At 39.1% G+C, this 19,401-nt stretch overlaps 2 protein-coding genes across 3 annotated transcripts; both read right to left on the bottom strand.

Annotated features, from left to right (window-relative positions):
- Positions 1-3,160: 3,160 nt before the first annotated feature.
- Positions 3,161-12,268, bottom strand: ACTR8 (ARP8 actin-related protein 8 homolog (yeast)). Its single transcript, XM_014943273.1, has 13 exons — positions 12,072-12,268; positions 11,758-11,928; positions 10,769-10,879; positions 10,408-10,512; positions 9,610-9,783; positions 8,973-9,066; positions 7,229-7,361; positions 6,978-7,131; positions 6,340-6,435; positions 5,598-5,738; positions 4,917-5,181; positions 4,452-4,615; positions 3,161-3,831 (listed from the first exon to the last, which is right to left on the bottom strand). Exons 1-13 carry the CDS (start codon positions 12,192-12,194, stop codon positions 3,688-3,690), a joined length of 1,875 nt encoding a protein of 624 aa, XP_014798759.1. The 5' UTR covers positions 12,195-12,268; the 3' UTR covers positions 3,161-3,687.
- A 2,084-nt stretch (positions 12,269-14,352) lies between these two features.
- Positions 14,353-18,079, bottom strand: LOC106888736 (selenoprotein K). Of its 2 annotated transcripts, XM_014943163.1 has the most exons (5): positions 17,968-18,079; positions 17,379-17,469; positions 16,529-16,609; positions 15,761-15,853; positions 14,353-14,650 (listed from the first exon to the last, which is right to left on the bottom strand). In XM_014943163.1, exons 1-5 carry the CDS (start codon positions 17,984-17,986, stop codon positions 14,647-14,649), a joined length of 288 nt encoding a protein of 95 aa, XP_014798649.1. In that variant the 5' UTR covers positions 17,987-18,079; the 3' UTR covers positions 14,353-14,646. The 2 variants fall into 2 exon arrangements, with proteins under 2 accessions (XP_014798649.1, XP_014798650.1); XM_014943164.1 differs by lacking the exon at positions 14,353-14,650 and having other exon boundaries at positions 15,757-15,853.
- Positions 18,080-19,401: the final 1,322 nt, after the last annotated feature.

The raw sequence follows: 19,401 nt of genomic DNA on the forward strand, positions 1-19,401 counted from the left end.
TTTTTTTTTTTTTTTTTTTTTTTTTTTTTTTTTTTTACTTACGAATTGGTAGATATCAAGCCTCTTCTCATGGTAGTAATTTAATTCTACTGTTCTGCAGAGCATTCCTGTGCTACAAAGCTTACAGTAAACATACCTGATATGTCCACACTGAATTTTCTTAGATTCTTACTTATCTCAGGAATCGCTCTTCATTTTTGTTACTTGTATCAGGTGTAAGGAAACTATGTTGCAAGAAAATCTGGTAACAGTTGTGGGAGAGATAGGACTCCTGTCAGGAGTCCAAACCTTAGTACAGAAGGAAATACATGAAAGGAATTAATCTTTGCAGAAATCCAATTTTACTGTGCATTGGAATTATGTTTTTTCTTTTTCCCACAGATAATTTCTTACTTTGCTAAGTGTGGCTATGACTGCCCGAGGCCCACAGAAAACCTAACAAACTGTGTGCAAAGGAAAGCCAATGGTTAGTTGAGTATTTATCATTCTTGAGTCAATATTCAGTGCAAACTAAACAGAAACCACCCAGTGTTTTCTGTTGCATTATGTATCATGTATATTCAGCAGATTTTCTCCCGGATGTTTGCAAAAATGTGTGAAAATAAATGTTTTGGTATACAGATACTTGAATGTCAAAATCCTGTTAAAAAGCAGATGCCTTTGGTCTTAGGTGACTTTATGTACACTTCCTTGCAAATTTTGCCTGTCATCCTCCTCCTCTTAAATGTTGGAAGTTTTATCCTTAGTACAGGAATGCTGCAGTTCAGTAATTAGTTATTTTGAACTATTGCTCATGGTAAAACAAAAAAGGAAGATAGAACAACTGATGAGGTGTCAGGCTGCAGGGGGAGGTACATTCCAGAAACATGGGGGGAACTCGGAGGGAGCAGATTCAGAGTGATATCTCTCATTTCTTTCAAAATAGGAAAGAAAATTAAGTAACTTAGTCAACAGCTTGTATTTTGTATTCCCTTTTAGCACAATTTCTCTCCCACGTAGAAGCATTGGAAAGCTTTTTCAGCTTTGCAAGACTTGTTTCAATGTGATTGTTCTTTCTTGTTTAGAGATCCTCACAATCAATTCAGTTGGAAGATTTGAGTGTTTCCTCCTTGCTGCTCTACTTGTGACAGTGTGTATTACTGTGGCGGTGGCTCGTGTCATCACAGACCCAGGTAAGAGTTCTCACTTTTTTGAACTGTAGTATTTCTGTAATTCCTCTTCTTTGAGTTTTGCTGCAAGCATCCTTTTAGATAAGATCATATGAAAGAGACTACATTTTAGGTGTCATCATATTAGAAACTCTCTCAAGTTTGTTTAGGAAACTGGATGTGGCTACATTCATGTTTTCATGTACATCAATATTGTGCCTTTGAAGGGAATTGCCCACCGGCTCACTACGGTTTGGTTCATGTTGTGGGGTGGTTGAGGAGTGCAGCCTTGATTCTCTCAGATGAAATTAAAGTGGAAGATGTGCTCTAATGAATATAACATAGTCCAGCCACCAATGGGTATGGAGGCCACAGGACTGGACTTGGGCCAGGCTTCAGAAACTCCCCTGAAATAGTGCAGGAATTTGTTCCTTGGCCCCAGTTGTTTTGCTCTGTAATGTCTGCCATTCCAGCACGCTACTTGCTAATGCAGGCCTGGCCTTTTTCCTTCCCTTATCTCCTAAATGGAGAGTGACTATTTAGTCTCTTAAACACTTGTGAAAACAGTGAATCATTTAGAGTGTGGACAATTTTTGGTTAGCCCTTTCCGCTTTAGCAAATATCAACTGGGGTCATGTAAGCACTTTGCTGTTTAATTTTTGTTTGCTTAGCACTTTTTTTTTTACAGTATTAGTTTTGAAGAAAGACTAACAGATTAAGTATATCACACAACTGCTACTCTCTTTTCATCAGTCTGTAATGCAAGGCTGCTCCCTCAGTATAGCTGACCTTGAACTGTTCCAGCTACTGAACACTGTTTTGCTAAATTATTTTGTACATTTTCATAGAGATGAGGTCCAGATAAGTTGTCCAAGTTCAACAGGAAGATGGGAATCTGAGCTCTAAATGCAATTTTAGTTCACTATTTTTGCTTTTCATACTTCTATACAATCGTATCTAATTTTTTTTTCTAGGAAAAGTGAGAGACAGAGTCAACCCCTCCATACCAATTTAGAATGACATTCACATTTCGTTTACATTGTTTCTAGAAATACTGACAAGGCTGGTTTTATGATTCTGTTACTTTGTTAAGTTACAGTGTGCATTTAAAGCATGTTTGATATGCTGTTGTAGGAATAATGGAGCTTTTAAAGTGGAGTTATTTACCTCGCCCTTCAGTGTGTCCAAGTCTCAGCACCCAGTGATTTGAAGTTGTGAAGTGTTTGCTGTGGAAAACCATTTGTGTAACAACAAACTTAAACAAGATCTTTGTACGTATGTACTTTCTCTTCTGTGTCACAATCATGCAACTTTAAAAAAATACATTTCTTCTATAATAGGAATTCTTGACCCTTTTCTTGAAGAGAATGCCCCCTTCACCTCCTCAAAAAAAACAAACCCAGCAATGACATCTAATCTTGCTAGGGTAAAATTTGAAGTATGGCATGCTATCTTCAATAAAAGTGGCCCAGAGGTTCTAGTCTTCAGTAAAATACAAGAATGTAATCACAGCCTGCAGTAAAATACTCTCAGATAAGATTACAGCGTAATTTGAGTGGAAATATCCTTTCTCTTTAGAACTTCAAATGAAAGCAGATTAAAATCAAGTCAGTTCTTTCTCGTGTGCTCTGTAGAAACTACATAATTGATCTTTGGTATTTATTATATTGCTATAAGTGTTTTAATAGTTTTAATCTAGATTATAATTGCAGATATGGATTTGAGGTGTGATCTGAAGGTGGCAGGAGCCTTCATTACAGAAGAAAAAAACCCAACAAATAGGACTTCTCTAACTCAGGATTATTTGTTGGGAGAAAATGCTGATGTGCAGGGACCACAGGACTGAGGTTGGTGCTGGTTGTATAAAAATATATCTAGTTTTCAAAATTGTATTATAGTGGATATTTTAAATAGGGAAAAGGGTAGATTACTACCATGAATAATGAAAAGCTAGATGCTTTTGATGCTGAGAACAGGCAAGCAAAAATACTCCACCTTCAAATTCTGAAGTCTTTCCACTGAATAATATAATTTATTATACAAGCAAAATACCAACAGCAACTGTAGTTTGGGTTCTCTGTTTCGCTTTTTCCATGATGAACATATAACAATTTCATCTCCTGGTAACATTAGAGTAATAATCAGAATAAGGCATTATACCCATAGTCTGCACTCTTCAGCTGTTGCTTTTATTTACATGTATCTGGAATGAATCTTAGCTTAATGTCTGCCACATCAATATTTTATACCTCCAGTTCCCTGTTGACCTTTAATATACATTACCTATATAATATAAATGTAGTGAATTTGGAGATGACTGTGATACTCTGTACATAGAATTTAATGCATACAATTCAAAAGATGAAGTATAGCAAAGCTGAAGACTTTTTCACCACTTTTATAAAAAATCTGAGTTTAGTTAGTTTCAATAAAATACAAAAATATCTATCAGTAGAAGATCAATACATCTGCACTGGAAAAAGGGAGTGTTTGGAGAAAGGAATCCTCAGTTAATCGTGTTCCACTGTAGACATGTCCATTACCATACAAATGCAGCTCGCTCTCGTAACATTCTGACACCAAACCGCTGCCACTCCCGCTGATAGATCCATAGCTCCTGAGTTGTATCAAGACAGGCTAAAACAGCACCTCCTTTCCATGCAATTAAGCGGGGATCCATATCCTAAATTCAAAACACAATTTTATACAATCACTAGTGTAAATTTGCATAGTTCTCAAAACCCTTATCCTAATTTTTTCAACAGTACTCACCACTTAGAATCTAGGGGGTGAAGGGAGGAGAAAAAATTTTTTTTCAAAACGATTCAGGAAAAAATAGTGAGATAAAAATATGGAAAGAATTTTTTTTTTTGTAAAAGATGCCTTCTAGGGATGTCATGGAAATTCTGCCCTCAGCAATGAAGGCTCTAAAAAATGCTTATTTTTATTTTAAAAATTTCGCCTGATTTATGTCAAATGAAAATTGCTCTTTTAATGCCATACTTCCCTTTACCCAACCAACCCAACCCCAACCAACACAATCTCTTGCTCAGCAGACAGGTTAACTTCATAATAACTGCTTCTTTAAGAATATGGCCTTCAGCTAATAAACACTTCAGTGATCAATACTAGTAATGCTCTAGCTATAACTTCCTGCCTATAATTGGCAAGTGCTGTGTTAGGGGCTGAAAGCTCTCCTAAACTGCCTCAGATATCTGACTGGAAGAATAGATATTTTTAATCTTTTGAAGATTTCAATCAATCATAGTTTGTTAACCATTTAGCTATTAGTTAACAGCATACCTTAGGTCTTGTGATGACTTCAACATTTTCAACGACTCTTCTAAAAGAAGGTGGCATTTTGTTGAGAATTCGGTGTTGAAGAAACTCCTGAGCTTTATGAAACATAAGGCCTCCTCCCACTACTAAGATGGAGCTGTACATCTTCTTTTTTGTATCATCAGATGCTGCAATGAATGGATATACAGGAAAAGATCTGATTTTTAAAGTTAATATGGCCTGTACTTGTACTATAAAGAGTTTAGTGGAAGTTAAACCAGATAGTGTTTGCTTTTAAAAATATTTTTCTAGACATTGGAGATTCAAAACATCTAGCTCAAGAAGCCTCAACAGAGATGCAAGTGTAAGGAACAGCATTGCTACTCTCGAGATGATAAAACTTATATCTTACATTGGTAAAATACAGGAGTTACCATAAATCCACACTGACATGCACATTTTACAGAATTGTACAAATGTAACTCTTACCACAGCAGTCAATACTATGAAGAATGGCTTTGTCAAGGCCCAAGGCTTTGCCTTCAAACTGAGAAATCGCTGTTTTCCTGGACATATGTGCAGTTAAAGGTTCCTCTGAATCATTTCCAGATATCATACAATCACTCTGGGAAGATCCCAGTTCCACTTCTTGTGGGTAGATCCTCTCTGAAATGTCTGAGGCTTGGCCTCTCAACTCTCCCTCAAACGCACCAGGCTTCGACATGGATTTTCTATCAGCTGTAGCTTTTGCAGACTTAAAAATGAGAAAACAAGTTGAACTATGAAAAATGCAAAAACTTCTTCTGCAGGTTACTGAACAATACAGAGACTTAACTAAACACCACTATACTTCCTTTTTGCACAGAAAGGTTAAGCACTGCATTATTACCTCATATAATTTTCATTTTAATCTCTACTTACAAAGTAAGGATTTTATTTTGAATTCCATCAGATTTATCAATGCCTTAATGTGAAGCCCTCTTAGACTCTGAATATACACAGTTCTAATTAAAGACTTGTCTAGACATTCATGACTCCGTACTCTAAATTTATTCATTAATGCTTCTGACCCAGATAACAAACTTTGGTTTCTGAGATGAGCTAATGAGTCCTGATTTTATTCCCCAATTAAATAACACTTAATGAAAAATAAAACTAGGATTTACACACCTGCTCCTGCTTACTTTGTGTGGCTAGCAGGTAATGTTCATCATGAGGATCCTCAGGGTCACCTTGAGACCTGTGCTGCAAAGTTGTCATTTTTTGTCCAACAATTCCAAAAGTTGCTGGATAGAACAGAGCCATTGGAGCCTGAAGAATGAGAGAATTGGCATGGTTTTACCTCGTAGTTTTTCTTTTTTTGGCATTTACTATAAAAAAAAAAGAAAAACCGTGTCCTATTTCTCTCAATTCAGATTTAAATATGCTTTTTTCCCCAAAAGTCTTGTAAAAGGCTAAAGTGTCTTCAGCTTATATATATATAATGCAAAGAAAAAAAACATCAAACAACAACAAAGACACTTGTACATGTAGATAAATTTCTTTACAGATTCTAGCATTGTATGACATATAAGTCCTCCACTGCAGTTTGTTATAGAATGAGAAAATTCAATGGTGACCTGAAAAACTTGCAAAACTAGCATTCATTCCTTGCAGTTGAAGGACAAATATCATATAGTTGAAGGATAAATATCATTTAGTTGAAGCTACAACCATTCTGGCTAAAGCTAGTTAGGAAGTCTTGTGCATCCACTAGTGCTGCATTAGTGCATACGTATAGCAATTAATCAACAAGCTATAAGTTTAGAATAATCCATAAATCATGTGGTCTTAGTAGCACTGGGCCAATACAAAGTGAGGTGCTGAGCTTGAATGATGACTATTAATTCTTATAATTTTTTAGAAAAATCACCTGTAATTTTTCATCCCCTAATCGGAACTGGTACAATAAAGCTGGAGAATCCGGATGCCGGATTTGGAACTCGTGATCTTGCAATCCAGAGATGTCCTAGGGTCAAAAACAATGTAAGCAAAAAATTATATCTTTTATACCTCTTTATCAAGCTGCATAATCTATTTAAACTGTAGGAAACAACGAAATGTAACAAAACTCTTAAGACTACAAATGTCATTCTTGAATTCTTTTTGAAGTCCCCTTCCTGTAGCGTGATCTGCCAAAACAGCTTTCTACGTGCCTAAGCCTCTAAAATGAGGCTTTGTGCAGAAAGAAGAGACCTGCTGGCAGATCTTACAAAACTGAAGTTGAAAACCAGCAAATATGCAGCTACTATCAGCTTCTCTCAGTCATAAGAACAAAGCAGCTACCTTTCTAAGAGTTGGGATTCCTTTTGATCAGAAGAAAAATAAAACAAGTCACAAATACCTCAAGTCTAAAGCTTCTCCACCTTTTGCCAGTATTCTAGTAAGTAAAGTATTACATTTTACTCCATTTACAAGCAATTGGACACTCACAAAAAGATTCCCCTGAGTGGCATTCTGTAAAGGAAAAAAAAATAATTTTTGGGAGAATATACTATTTTCCCTTCTCACCTGGTCCAGATGACAAAATGTCTCCTTCAGGTGCTGAAGCAGCAGGCAGTCCAGCTTATTAGTTAACTGACAGTCCCTGTATGGGAATCCTGCCCGTTGCATAAGCCAGTAAAAACACCTTGACACGTCAGATCCTCCATAAGCAAGGCACAGCCTAAAGCACAGAGAAGAATTTTTCTTCGTTTTTGAAGTCACGTCTTTTGTAAGCAAGTAAGTATATGCTTATAATAATTCTGTGTATTAAAAGATACCTGGTGTTGCGATGGGAAACACCATCTTCTACACAGCAAACACTTGTCTTCTGATCTCCCACATCTACTATACAGGCACTGCTTAAACCACTTCCAAAGGTAGCACAGACAGACTCCTGGTGTACAACAATTCCTAGTAATATGAGAAAAAAGTATATCCAGTTTATGCCAAGCTCCAGACCATGTTGCCGACATTTAAATGACAGCTTAATGTCTTTTAAAATCTACTAATAGCTTGACTCTGTACTAAAATTCAATATATTTAGTGAAGAGGGGGAGGAGGGTGGGACTTACAGATTTTTTTTTTGTTGTTGTTGGGTAAGCCTTTAAACTCCTGCAAAAAGCTAAGAGCAGGTATATATTCATATGTTCTTATTTTTTGCAACATTAAAGATACTGCCTCCAGACTTTACTTGGTTTTTTAACCAGTATTGGAGGGTCTTGGTTACGAGATGAACATGAAGCATTTTCCTAATTTTTTTCTAGTTTTAATCAAGTATAATTTTAATCAAGCGTCATTATATCAAGTAGCATTTTAGATATGCTCTTTAAGTAGTTTTAAAACAAGGTTCAATTTCACCCTCTGCTTTCCTGTCAATCCACCTTTAACTCTGTAGAAGAGCATTGCTGTGTTCATAGCACAAGCCCATACCTACACTTGTGAAATACTGGAGGTTCCAGTCTACCCTTCTGGCCAATGAAGGAAAAACAGCTCAACTGGGCTGTGCACTGTAGACAAAAACCAAGTAAAATTACTGTTTTAAAGGCGTATGTTTTTAAATAAATTAAGAGAATTTTGCTATGTTGTATAATTAGTTCAGCTCTTCACCAAATTATATTTAGGAAATGGCACTTTTAAGAGTTACTAATCATACTTTCTGACTTTCATGTATCAGATGAATATGAGGCTTTGCTTTTTTTTTTTTTTAAGTATTCTTCCTGTTCCTCTAAAGCTAATTCATTTCTACCACAAATTCTTCTATCCTAGTGCCAGTACTTTTTTTACATAGTATTATTACTATGGTAACTGTTCACATTGCTTCAATGCAAAAACTGGGGAGGAATCAAACAAAGTATGATTTGGAACCATTCTGATCAAAAACTGTAAGAGCCAATATGGCTTGTTCATTTTAACATGATGAAACAAATCAAATATATGTGAACAAAATTTAGATCACGTGAGATCACTTTCTCTTTTTGCAGCATTTATTTACCACCTACTTTATTCTTTCTGATGGGAAGTCTCTTCTTTTTGTAAAATGAGTGTCTTCTACAGAAAAGGCTAACCAGGTTTGCTATTTAAGAATAATATCTAAGCACATCTTCTGCTGAAAGTAATACCTGGAAACTCTTTGCAGTTCATACTGATTAATTATTAAACACCAGCAGTTTTAATCTCCAGCTTCTTAAAATTATACATCATATACTTTTGAAGTCGAGTAATCTTAATGTTCTGTAGAGTTAACATTGTGCATTTCAGAAATACTTGAGAAATCAGACTGCTGATACTTTCATCTCAGCTGAAGTGAGAAGCCCATGGTTGGAATACGTAATAGCAAACCAAGGAACTTGTTTCAATGCTGGCCAACTATTCTGCCCCATTAAAAGAGACAACACTTATGGGAATAGCAAAAGATAAAAGGTGAAAGCCAAACTGGGACTGATGTGCAAAAATGTGCCTTGAAGGAAAAGAAAAAACCTTTATGCTCTTAATCATTAAGTGCTTGCTTATGTATGGTTTTACCTGAGAAGCCCATCTTCATTAGGATCATATTTACCAGTTCTTTCACATGTTGTTTATTATAGATGTCTGGAATTAGTAAAATGCATCTGTAATACTGAAGATAAGAACAGTATATTAAAGCCAGCTCTCAAATTAAGTTTCTCTTTGCATTCTTGAATACCTGATGCTAAGGAAGAAAGCATAATATAAAAGTTATTAAAAGAAGCTGAAAAATGAGTTCAGAGTAAGTACCAAGTTAAAAGTTTATAGGCCACTCAAATGTTTAAAAGTGCATCCAATATGAGAAAAACATCTGTTCTGCAAGGAGAAGAAATTTACGCAAGTATTAGGCACCCATTCCTCAGTTGCCTCCTTCTTAGTCAACACAAAAAAAACCCAACCCCAGACTAAGACTGTGACGTTTCTATAATAGGATTTCCAAATGTCCTTGGTAGCTCGCTCTATTAACAACTTTTGTCTTAAAGACACGCACAAAATTCCAAATGAAGTCTTTGGAACCATGCTCACCAGCAGTAGAAAGAACTTATTAATTAAGAAAACCACCAGTAAGAGGCTACCAGGAACAGCAGGTTGCTCCTCTTTTATAGTACCATTTACAGAAGTGGATACAGCCTACATGGATATGTTCGTAGCTCACCTTCAAGTCTTTCAGTGGTATTTCCAGATATTTTTGTATTGCATGTGACCATATAACTTCAAGGTCTGCTAATACAGCAGTGAGGGAGCCACCGGGTCCTGTGTGGAGATTCAGTTGCCCTCTTCTAATTGGCCAATGTATATTGTAAGAATCTAGTGGATTGACGTACAGCGCCTGCAAATAAGAGACGATGTTCCTAAAAGATCAGTTTGCTTTCCCAAAAGCTAACAAATACTAGAGAAGTATTTCAGAAGCAGATACAAGATGACATGCAGCAGCACTCAGACAAGTATGACAGCAAAATGGTCCCTTTCTTTTTAACTGGGCTTGATTATAAAGCATTAAAATAAAAAGACATTAAATACATGGTTTAAACTGTATATCCCTGAACATAACAGCATGTTTCCCCATTATCTCAAATTAGTAACCAAAATAATTTAAAGACTCTTTGAAGCTCATGAATACTTAATTACTCAGCAGTAACTCCATGCACTGATCCTTTTATCAGTTTCTTGCCATTTCTCTGAGTTATACCACATGAGCCAAGTTTTCACTTAGTCCCTACCAATTTCTAGCAGCACAGGATTCAGGTTACTTGCTGGGCAAATGGGGGAAACTGTCTGGTCTTGCTGAATGATAATAAATATTCAGTTAGTCCGCAGTAAAGCTTCTCGTGAATTGCTTAACTAAATTTATATGCTTTCCAATACATACTAACACATAGCAATCCGCTACTGATTATATAGCCACATTAAAACATAATACTAAGCCTCATTTCAGTGGGAAATTGAATCTTACCTCTTCTCCTACCAAAAATTCAGGATGATTTGATGTGTTTGTCCACTTGGCCCCCGAGCTGTGATCTAAAATAGCCGGCCGCATCTGTCTGTTGTATGACCTGGCCTGACATGTAATCAAAACAAATGCTGTTAATAAATATTTTACCAATCACTTTTTATGCGTGAAGGAAAAAAGACACACCCCTCCCCATCCCAACCACTGAAGAACCATTTTAAGTCTTCATTTTCTCAGCTCTTCAGAGTTAGGTCACACAACAGTGTGCTGTAAAAAGGACATCTAGTCTTGTTTGCTAAAACATAGCATCACACCAAATGACTATATGAATGAACAATTTAATAACATCTTAAGAATGAGTTACCTGATCAGGTGACACTGGTATACGCCTTGCACCATTTGACATCTTTTTGGACCATATTGCTTGGTCCACCATTTTAAGGCCATTTTGTCTCTGCTCAGTACTTTCAGGTTTCTAAACAAAATGCACAAATATGCCATGTAAATACTTACTTTCTAACGACATGTCAGTATACCAGTAATACTGAAGCTATTATTAAGCCATGACATCATTACTGTAGTTGATAGACTGTAGAAAGGAGAGAGGTTTGTACAATGCAAAATGAGCATGTACTTATTTTAAGGAAACTCTTTTTTATACTACAGCTCCCGACACTTATTTGTCTAAGTCAACTTGAATCTTTTAACTGATTGTAATGGCTGCTGGACTTGATCTCCAGGGCGGTGAGCTCAGGACGTTATCTATTTAACTACAGAAATATTAAGTAAGTAGGAGGAAAAATGTTTAAATAGATCTCAATTATTTAAAGGTGAGATTTAATATTACAGACATTAATTTGATTAATTATTTATTTGTACAGATTCAAATTATGAATAAGATGACTACATCTATTTTTTGAGCAGGTTGGACTAAAATTACTTGCTACATTATCCAAGTTACAAACCAACTGGTAACCAATGCATTCACCAATTAAGGGTCTGGTTCTAGTTCCACAGCTGTCATTCTATGAACAGAAACACTGTGTGTGGTACCAGACACAGAGGGGAGAAATCACTGTGTACAAACCCTCAGCCTATCAATCTGTTAGATTTAGCTCACTGTGAACAACACTGTGAACAAATCAACTAGAATGGTGCAAATCTACTGGCTTCAGTAAGGTGGCATCTACAGCACATTAAAAGGGGAAGAAAAAGTTCATCTTGAGACGTATTCTTCTCTGAGAAAAACCATAACGCATGAGGGGAAGATACACATTACACAAGAGAAAAACCACGATAGAAATACATATTTAAAGCATCCATTTAACCCGTTCGGTGCGTGTCCCGGCTTACGTTGAGCCCGTCCCGCAGGAGCCAGCTGTCCCTGTAGGCCGCCTGGCCCTGCTGCTTGTGCCGCCGGGCGATGACATGGGGGATGCCCACGGGCAGCGTGTCGGTGGCCCTCCCGAGCCGCAGGGTGGTGGAGCCGGGGTGTATCACCACGATGAAGTTGCTCTGGATTTGCTGAAACGAGGCGCACGGCAGTCAGCCCCTTCGGCCCGTCCCCCCGCGCCCGGCCCTTTAAAAGGCCGAGCCAGGAGCCCTCACCCCGCGCCCTACAGGGCCGCCGCGGCCCTGCCCCTCGCCGCTCCCGGGCCGGGCCTCACCTCCTGCAGCGACTCGGGCACGGCGGCGGGGACGATGGGCCGCTTGACGCCGCGCTGCTCGCGCTCCCGGTCGCGTTCCTTGTCCTTCCCATTCTCGGCCTCGCCTTTCTCCGCCTGGGTCATGCTCCCCGCCGGGTGAGCACCGCCGGGCGGAAGCCGCTGCTGCCGGGGACGAGCGGCGCCGAGCCCGGCCTCCGGCGCGGGGCGGAAGCGGGCGGGCCCGCGGCCGGCGCCGCCCCTCAAGCAGGTACGGTGGGGGGGGTCCGCGGGAGGGGATTCGCCGGACCCTCGGGAAGGGACCGCGAAGCGGGGCTCGCCGGCCCGGGCCGCCTCTCACCGCCAGCCCTCGCCCTGGGCCGCCTCGGCTGGGCTCGTAGCGGGGCGCGGGGAGGCAGCGGCTGCGCCAGGGGCCTGCCCCGGGCTCCGCGCTGAGGGCGGGAAGCGACGAGCCGAGGGCCTCTCCGCCGCTGAGGGAGGTCTGACCCGGCGGCAGCCGGGCCCTGTCGGCTGGGCTGTTACAGCTGGTGGGGCGGGGAGGAGGGTAATACAGTCCTCCGGAAAACTTAAAAAATACTGTCTAAAAAAATATCACAGCCCAGCTGATGCGTGGGATGCACCTGTGAAGAACTAACGGTGACCGACCGACTTGTATGCACCTGATCTGTGGGCTCTGAGGATACGTTTGAGTGGAGCTGAGGAAGGTGTGCTTATTAGGCTGAAGGCTCCTGTTCACAGCAAGTTTAAAAGATAACTTCGATAACTTTAACAGGTATCTTTGTGTTGGGTATGTGGAGCAGCAGTGGGAGCCACCGGAGGGAGTTGATTTCACTATAACCAGTTGGCAAAAGCCAACTAATTAGCAAATACTTACCTTCACCTGTTGGATGTTTGTCCTGGTTTGAGTGACACAGGATTAATTGATGTTTCAGTAATTTCACTTTTCAGTAAGGTGTCCTCCAATACTAGGGAAAACCGCATTTTTAGAAGACTCTAGTGTCTGAATTTGTAAAAGTATTTATTTTACACTGAGCTCTGGTGTGTGGTCTCAATATTTTTGAGCTTTGCCAGGTGTGGGGACAAGGAGGAGCGAGACCCGAGCACTTGACCCAAGTGGACAACAGGATTGGTTCATACCGTAAGTGCCACGTTCAATTTAAATTAGAAAGTTTGCTGAAGAGTTCTCTTTCTCTCTGGATGGCTGCCAGCCTGAGAACCCCTTGCCCCAGTGCTGGACCCCTGAGCCCTTCCCTTCCTCCTGAAACCATGGCCCTCACAGTGCCCAACACTTGCTGTCCCCTGCTGGGAGCTGCTGATAGAACGGGCTGAGTATGATCCTTGTGTATTTCATATTGGTATTGGGATTAATATTGGTTCTTTAGTATTACCAATGTTAATTATGTAGTCTTATTCTATTAAATCTATTTATATTTCAACCATTTGGTTTCCTTGTTTTTTCCCTGATCCCCCTTCCTGGGTGGGGAGGGGTCATCAGGTGATAGAATAATTGTCTAAACAACAATAAATTGTTGTGGATTCTTCAAACTGTAAGAATGTTATGTTTTCCTGCTAAAGAGATCAGAGAGGCTTAAGTAAAAAATGTGCAGTGGCACATTGCAGAAAATAATCTAGATTCTTGGCAGCTAATCTTTTTCTCAAATAGATGCAGCCCTCTCCAACTGAACAAAAAAAAAAAGACAAACCCCAAACAAAACTCACGAACAATAGAAACTCCCATCTTGAAATAGGGTAAATTAGTTAAAAGGTGGTTACTGTCTGAAAGAAAGTAACTCTTCATGTATTAGTAATCAGTATTTTGAGTTCACTACCTTTTTTTTTTTCATGTAGTAAGAACAAGGTAAGAAAAGAAATCTTAGCAAAATTTTTATGGCAAAGAGGCTTGTACATTTGAGTAAGTTTATAATGGAGATGAAAGCTGCTTCAAGAGATGCTTATAAAACACGTATGTTATAAACCCATTATAAGCCTTAAGGAAGTGAGTTTGTAAAAGACAAAGATTGTAAAACAAAATAATTTGTAAGTTGCATTTTAAAAGTGTTCTTAGAGTATTGTTAGTATGAAAATACAGCAAAGTACAGAATGTTAGTACTAACAACAATAGAGTAAATACAAAACCTATTAGGAAGCTCTGCTTTATGTTTGACTCTTGAGGGATATTCTGCATTAAATACAAACATGTATTCTTCCTCATTTGAACAGAAAAGGGCTTACTGTACTTCAGACAGGCTTTTTTTTTTTCCTAAAAATAATGAGAAAGTCAGCCTTGTGACAAGCCAAATATAATTTACTTATTACTTTGCAGCTACAGTAAAATGCTCAGAAACTATACAAAGACTTTAGACAGTAAACATGTATTTAATAAAACTGTAGTTCAGTTACACCAGATCCTTAAAGAAGGAGTTCCCAGTACAACTTCATTAATCTGCTTATATTGCAGAACAGTTTCCAGTTAGACATACACATCCACAACATTCACACTCATTTGGTCCATCACTAAACTCTTCTTCCCTTTCAGCTTGCAGATGTGTATGCTCTTGCCTGCCTCTTCTGCAGGCATTTACCTAAAAGGTAAAAGTAATTACAGTACATTTAGACACAAGAGAAAAATGATGTAACAATTTTAAGATACAACTGTTTGTAATTTAGCTAAATCACACATGCCAAAGGCTTGCAAACTTCTATTCCTGAGCAGATAACACATCGACATTATTACACAAAAGCCCTCCCCAGGCCTTTTGCTGGGTCATGTCCAGTCAATAAGAAAAAATACCCCACCCAAATAAAAAAAAAAATCATGGGGAGAAGTTTATCCTTTTTCCAGGGAACTGAAATATTGGTGTATGTGTTTTTTGGAATATGAACTTTCCCCTACAAGATTTACAAGTATTAACCACCCACATGTGTGGTTTTTCTTCTAACTTTTGTTATGGTATCAATGGGGAGTGATTGATGAGAAAAGTATTGTTTGCTTAAGTCTTAAAGTAAATTAAACCACACTATAAATAAATTCAGTGTTAGATGAAACTCACAGCAGCTGAACTAATAGAAGAGAATAAAGTTCAGGTAGGTGTAAGAAATGTAATGATTATGGCTTTTTAAATAGGTTTTTTCCCCCCTTTTTAAGCAATTCTGATTTTTATGCTGTACTAGAATTCAAGATTGGCATAACTATATCACTGTAACATGAAAAAAGATTTTTACTAATAGTCTTTTAACAACTTTATTAATTTTCCTTCTTTACTATTGATAAGTATTTACTTTAGGCAAGAGAAAAAGTCACATGTCATGATAACCATTAGAAATGCAAACAAAATTTCAGTCACAACTCATCTGGACAGGACTTTAAATTAGCAGCAAAAAAGATGGAAAGTTCTAAATAACTTTTTTTATCAGCTGTGTTCAAAAATCTTTGCTACGCTTTGTATATCCACTTCTACACAATTAAAAGCAGAAGCTCACCAATTCTGAGCCAAAATCTATTAACACCCCTCTTTACTTTTTCCCCCCTTTACTGAAAGCATCTACCCACTTTGATTCTGTTCCTGTTCTGGTAACTTTTGCAAAAGGAGGACAAAATGCTCCATTCTACCTTAATCTGCAATTATCATTGTTATGTAAAAAAAATAAAAATAAAAATAATTCAAAGCAAGATACAGCAGATGTGGTATTACCTTCCTCATCCACCTCCAGCCATTGGTGGTGGACTGGGGCCTCCACCCCAGTTATTTATCCGTCCCATCCTACGGCGAGGTTGTGCTGGAGGCCTGATAAAGCAAGCAAGGAGAACAACATTCAATTGGCATTAAACTGTTAAAGTAGAAATAGAATAACACCGTCTCTAAATGAGGAAGTTAGAACCTCTGGAAAAACTGTTTGCCTTTTGGGTGAAAAGCTGTAAAAAAACCACCCCTAACCCCACTTTTGGAAATTTCTCTTAAGCAACTGTTTTAATTGCTTCTGTCTCAAAAGAGAATACTACAGCTAACAGGCTTTTTACACAGTCCTAAAACCCCCCAAAGTTAGGCAAACCATTAAGAACAAAGAAACGCGGTAATTAGAGTGTTTATAAAAATGATATCCCTATAACTGTTTTGCTTTATTTGTAGATAATCTAATACATGAAATGACTGAATTGCTGTAAATCAAATGCTGAGCGTAAGCAAGTCTAACAAAACAGCATATCAACAAAGATCCATAATGTCTATTTGGCAAGTCTGAAATATTCTTTCAGTGAGAGTCAGACTATACTCTTATAACAGCCATCCAAAGCTATGTATTGTTATCAATGAGTTTCAGACAAAATGCTGCAGATAAACAATATTTTAGTCTTCTTACATGACTGGATTCAATGCAAAGCACAACAATTATCTGCATACATGATGTTATTTTGCTAAGATAGCAAAAAAATTCATAACTAGAGCGGATATGAAAAAATATACCCTCTTCCATCACTGTATCCTAAATAGGAGGAGGATGTGTAGCCTCTTCTTCTCAAATCTGGTTGAATAATGCTCTGAAAACTAAAAAATAAAACAGGAGTTAGGTGAAGTGATTGCTTGATATAGTTTCTGAATTTTTGAATTGCAAGATAAGGAACGGGCTAAAACCAGTAAGTACTATTCAGGAATGAACAGTGTATCTTCTCAAGGTTACTGTTGTTTAATAAATCTTTGCAATTTTTCTCCTACGTATGAAGATAAAATTGGAAGTAATTCCAAATTACAGTGAGGCTCAAATAATAAAATCTATTTTATTCTGGTAAATAAAGTGCAAGAAATGAGTAAAGTGTGAACCTTTAACTGCAATAACGAAGGACTGTTGAATACATCAAAAGAAATTTTTGTTTCTTAACTGGCTTCAATCTGGGGCCATAAATTTTTGATTACTGCTGTGTGATTATTTTTACCTAGCCTGACTCGGTTGTCACCAGTAGAAATTCTTCAAGTAAGACCTTAATTATTTGATCAGCTATTAGAAACTAGCTGTGTAACAAAAGTATATGCTTTTCCATTTTGCAGTATTAAAACAGAAGAAGTGTAAGAAAACTCATTTGAACTGCCAGCAAGTTAGCACCACTTTTCATACACTTTTATTAAATATACTACAGTGCTTAATAACCAAAGCCACACAGTCATAGTAAAGCATTCATGTATGTTTTGGGGACAGTAGATATGGAATGCTAAAGAGTAAATCTAACATTTTTATTGCTGTCTTACTGATAGCACCAAGTAGCTTCTACCTATGACAAATCTAAAATAAAGCTTGTCGAAAGAATTAATTTCTACTTACAACAGAACCACAAAATCTGCTATCGACCAGAAGAAATCTGTTATAGCTGACAAACTCCAAGGAGCCCGACTCTGGTTATCCAGAACTTGTCCTGTAACGTATCAAAACATCCAGTGATGTTTAGTGCCTGGCACTGTACAGCACAGCACACAAAAACATCTCCTGCGTCCAGGGATTGCAAAGGGGATGGAGAAACTACACTCCATGGGCAACGGGGGCAAGTTTCATTCCCTACAGGGCACTGTCCAAGTACTTGAAATAATCCCGTCACCACCACCAGACAGACTTGGTGGCCAGGTAAACATACTAAACACCACCACTACCGTCTCTGCTTCCCTATACGTGACTAAACTGCTTCTCCGTCACGCTCCAGATGTACGCAGATCCCAATTTTCAAAGTCCTTAAACCCCGTTCAGAATTGCGTAAGGCTGAAATCCAGGCCGCAGGGAAGCAGGGGGACAGGGGGCCGAGAGCAGGGCCGCAGAGACAGCGCTCTGCCCAATACCGGCCCGGTGTCCCCCCAGCCGCCCACCCGCTCGCTGCCCGGGCTCCAGCCGCCGCCCCCCGCCCCTCCCGGCCGCCCCTCACCGTTGGAGATGTACACCATGGCTGCGGGCCCCGGGCGCTGCCCCGTCACCTGCCTTCCCGCCCACTGCGCCTGCGCGCGCGTGCGTGCCTACGGCGCGTGCCCAGAGCCGGTCGCGAGGCTGAGGGGAAGGGGGCGGTGGCGGGCAGTGCTGGGTAGACGTGGCCGCTGAGGGGCAGAGGGGAGGGGGCGGTGGCTGGGCAGTGCTGGGCTGGGCTGGGCTGATATGGCCGTGGTGGGACCGGGACCGCTCCTTTTCCCGGTTCCCTTCCCGGTTCCCTTCCCGCAGCGGGGGGAACCATAGCGGCACGTAGCCCCGTGTTAACGGGGGGGTCACCCTCAGCGGCCCCCTCCGGCCCGAGGCGGGCGGTGTTCAGGTGGGGCGTCTCCTCCCTTAGCGTGGGCGGTTCTGGTTGGCTCCTAAAATTTATTTATTTTAGTAGTTACAGCGCTGGATGACGCTGTGTCAGTTTCCATGCCCGATAAACGTATGGTTTTACCAAGAGGGAAAACATAACTGTACTTAGTAGTGTGCCATAGCACACTTTCATAAGTAGCTTTCATAAAAAGTGCATGTTGTTAAGTAGATTTCCACAGTTCAATTCTGCTGGATCTTGCATAAAAGCTACCTCTTTTGTCCTTTGTCACTGCCTCAATTTTCTCTAGTTGTTGAAGAGAGCCTCATCCATCCCTGTGTTTCAGTAATGGAATAGTAGAAGTGATAACACTAGTAATGTTAGAAATTTGACCAAATGCAGATACTTGTTTAAAATTTTTCCCCAAAGGGAATTTCTGTTCTTTTATGTAAAGACAGGTATATGGCAATGTATATTCCCTTTACATGGTGGGAATGTTCAGTCCGAAGTCGAGCACTTGTTTAAATTAATTTTATTTTTATAAAAGCTTTGCCCTGCAAACAGTGGCTGGCATTTCTTCTCATGGAGAATCCATGCATGTGAAATTGGAAGTAACTATATAGCTATATTGAATTTGTGATTGAATATATTCAATAGCAAATTGAATATAATGCCGCCTTTTTTTAAAAAAAAAAACACCTGAACTAGTAGAGATGGGAGGTGTAATTCTACTGGTAAACAGCAGTAAGGAAAATTAATATAAAAGTATTTTAATACTGCCTTTGCAAGACCTCTTTTCCTAGTAACTAAAGTCTTTTGCTAAACCTCTTAACACAAGAGCGTTGTCTGAAGTTGAAACTTTACTGTCTTTGACAATGTAGTTGTGCCCTAGTCAAGAAATTGTTTGCAACTGACAGGTGTTTATAAATGTTCCACGTTCCAGAAGTAAACTCTTACCAAAAACTGAAAGCAATTGCCAAAGAAAAGTAACTGTAACAACATATGTAAAATATAAATATTTATCATTAATATAAGAGCTAGGTAATCTACCACTCAATAAGTGGGTAAATACAAAAATGT

Source organism: Calidris pugnax, unplaced genomic scaffold (genome assembly GCF_001431845.1).
Source record: "Calidris pugnax isolate Ruff unplaced genomic scaffold, ASM143184v1 scaffold128, whole genome shotgun sequence".
In the NCBI taxonomy this organism is placed as follows: Eukaryota; Metazoa; Chordata; class Aves; order Charadriiformes; family Scolopacidae; genus Calidris; species Calidris pugnax.

Coding starts and splice junctions, on each gene's coding strand:
- ACTR8 (XM_014943273.1), bottom strand. CDS start 12,194: ATGACCCAGGCGGAGAAAGGCGAGGCCGAGAATGGGAAGGACAAGGAA. Junction 11,929..12,071: donor TGCCCGAGTCGCTGCAGGAG/GTGAGGCCCGGC, acceptor GCCTCGTTTCAG/CAAATCCAGAGCAACTTCAT. Junction 9,784..10,407: donor AATTTTTGGTAGGAGAAGAG/GTAAGATTCAAT, acceptor TCTTATTTGCAG/GCGCTGTACGTCAATCCACT.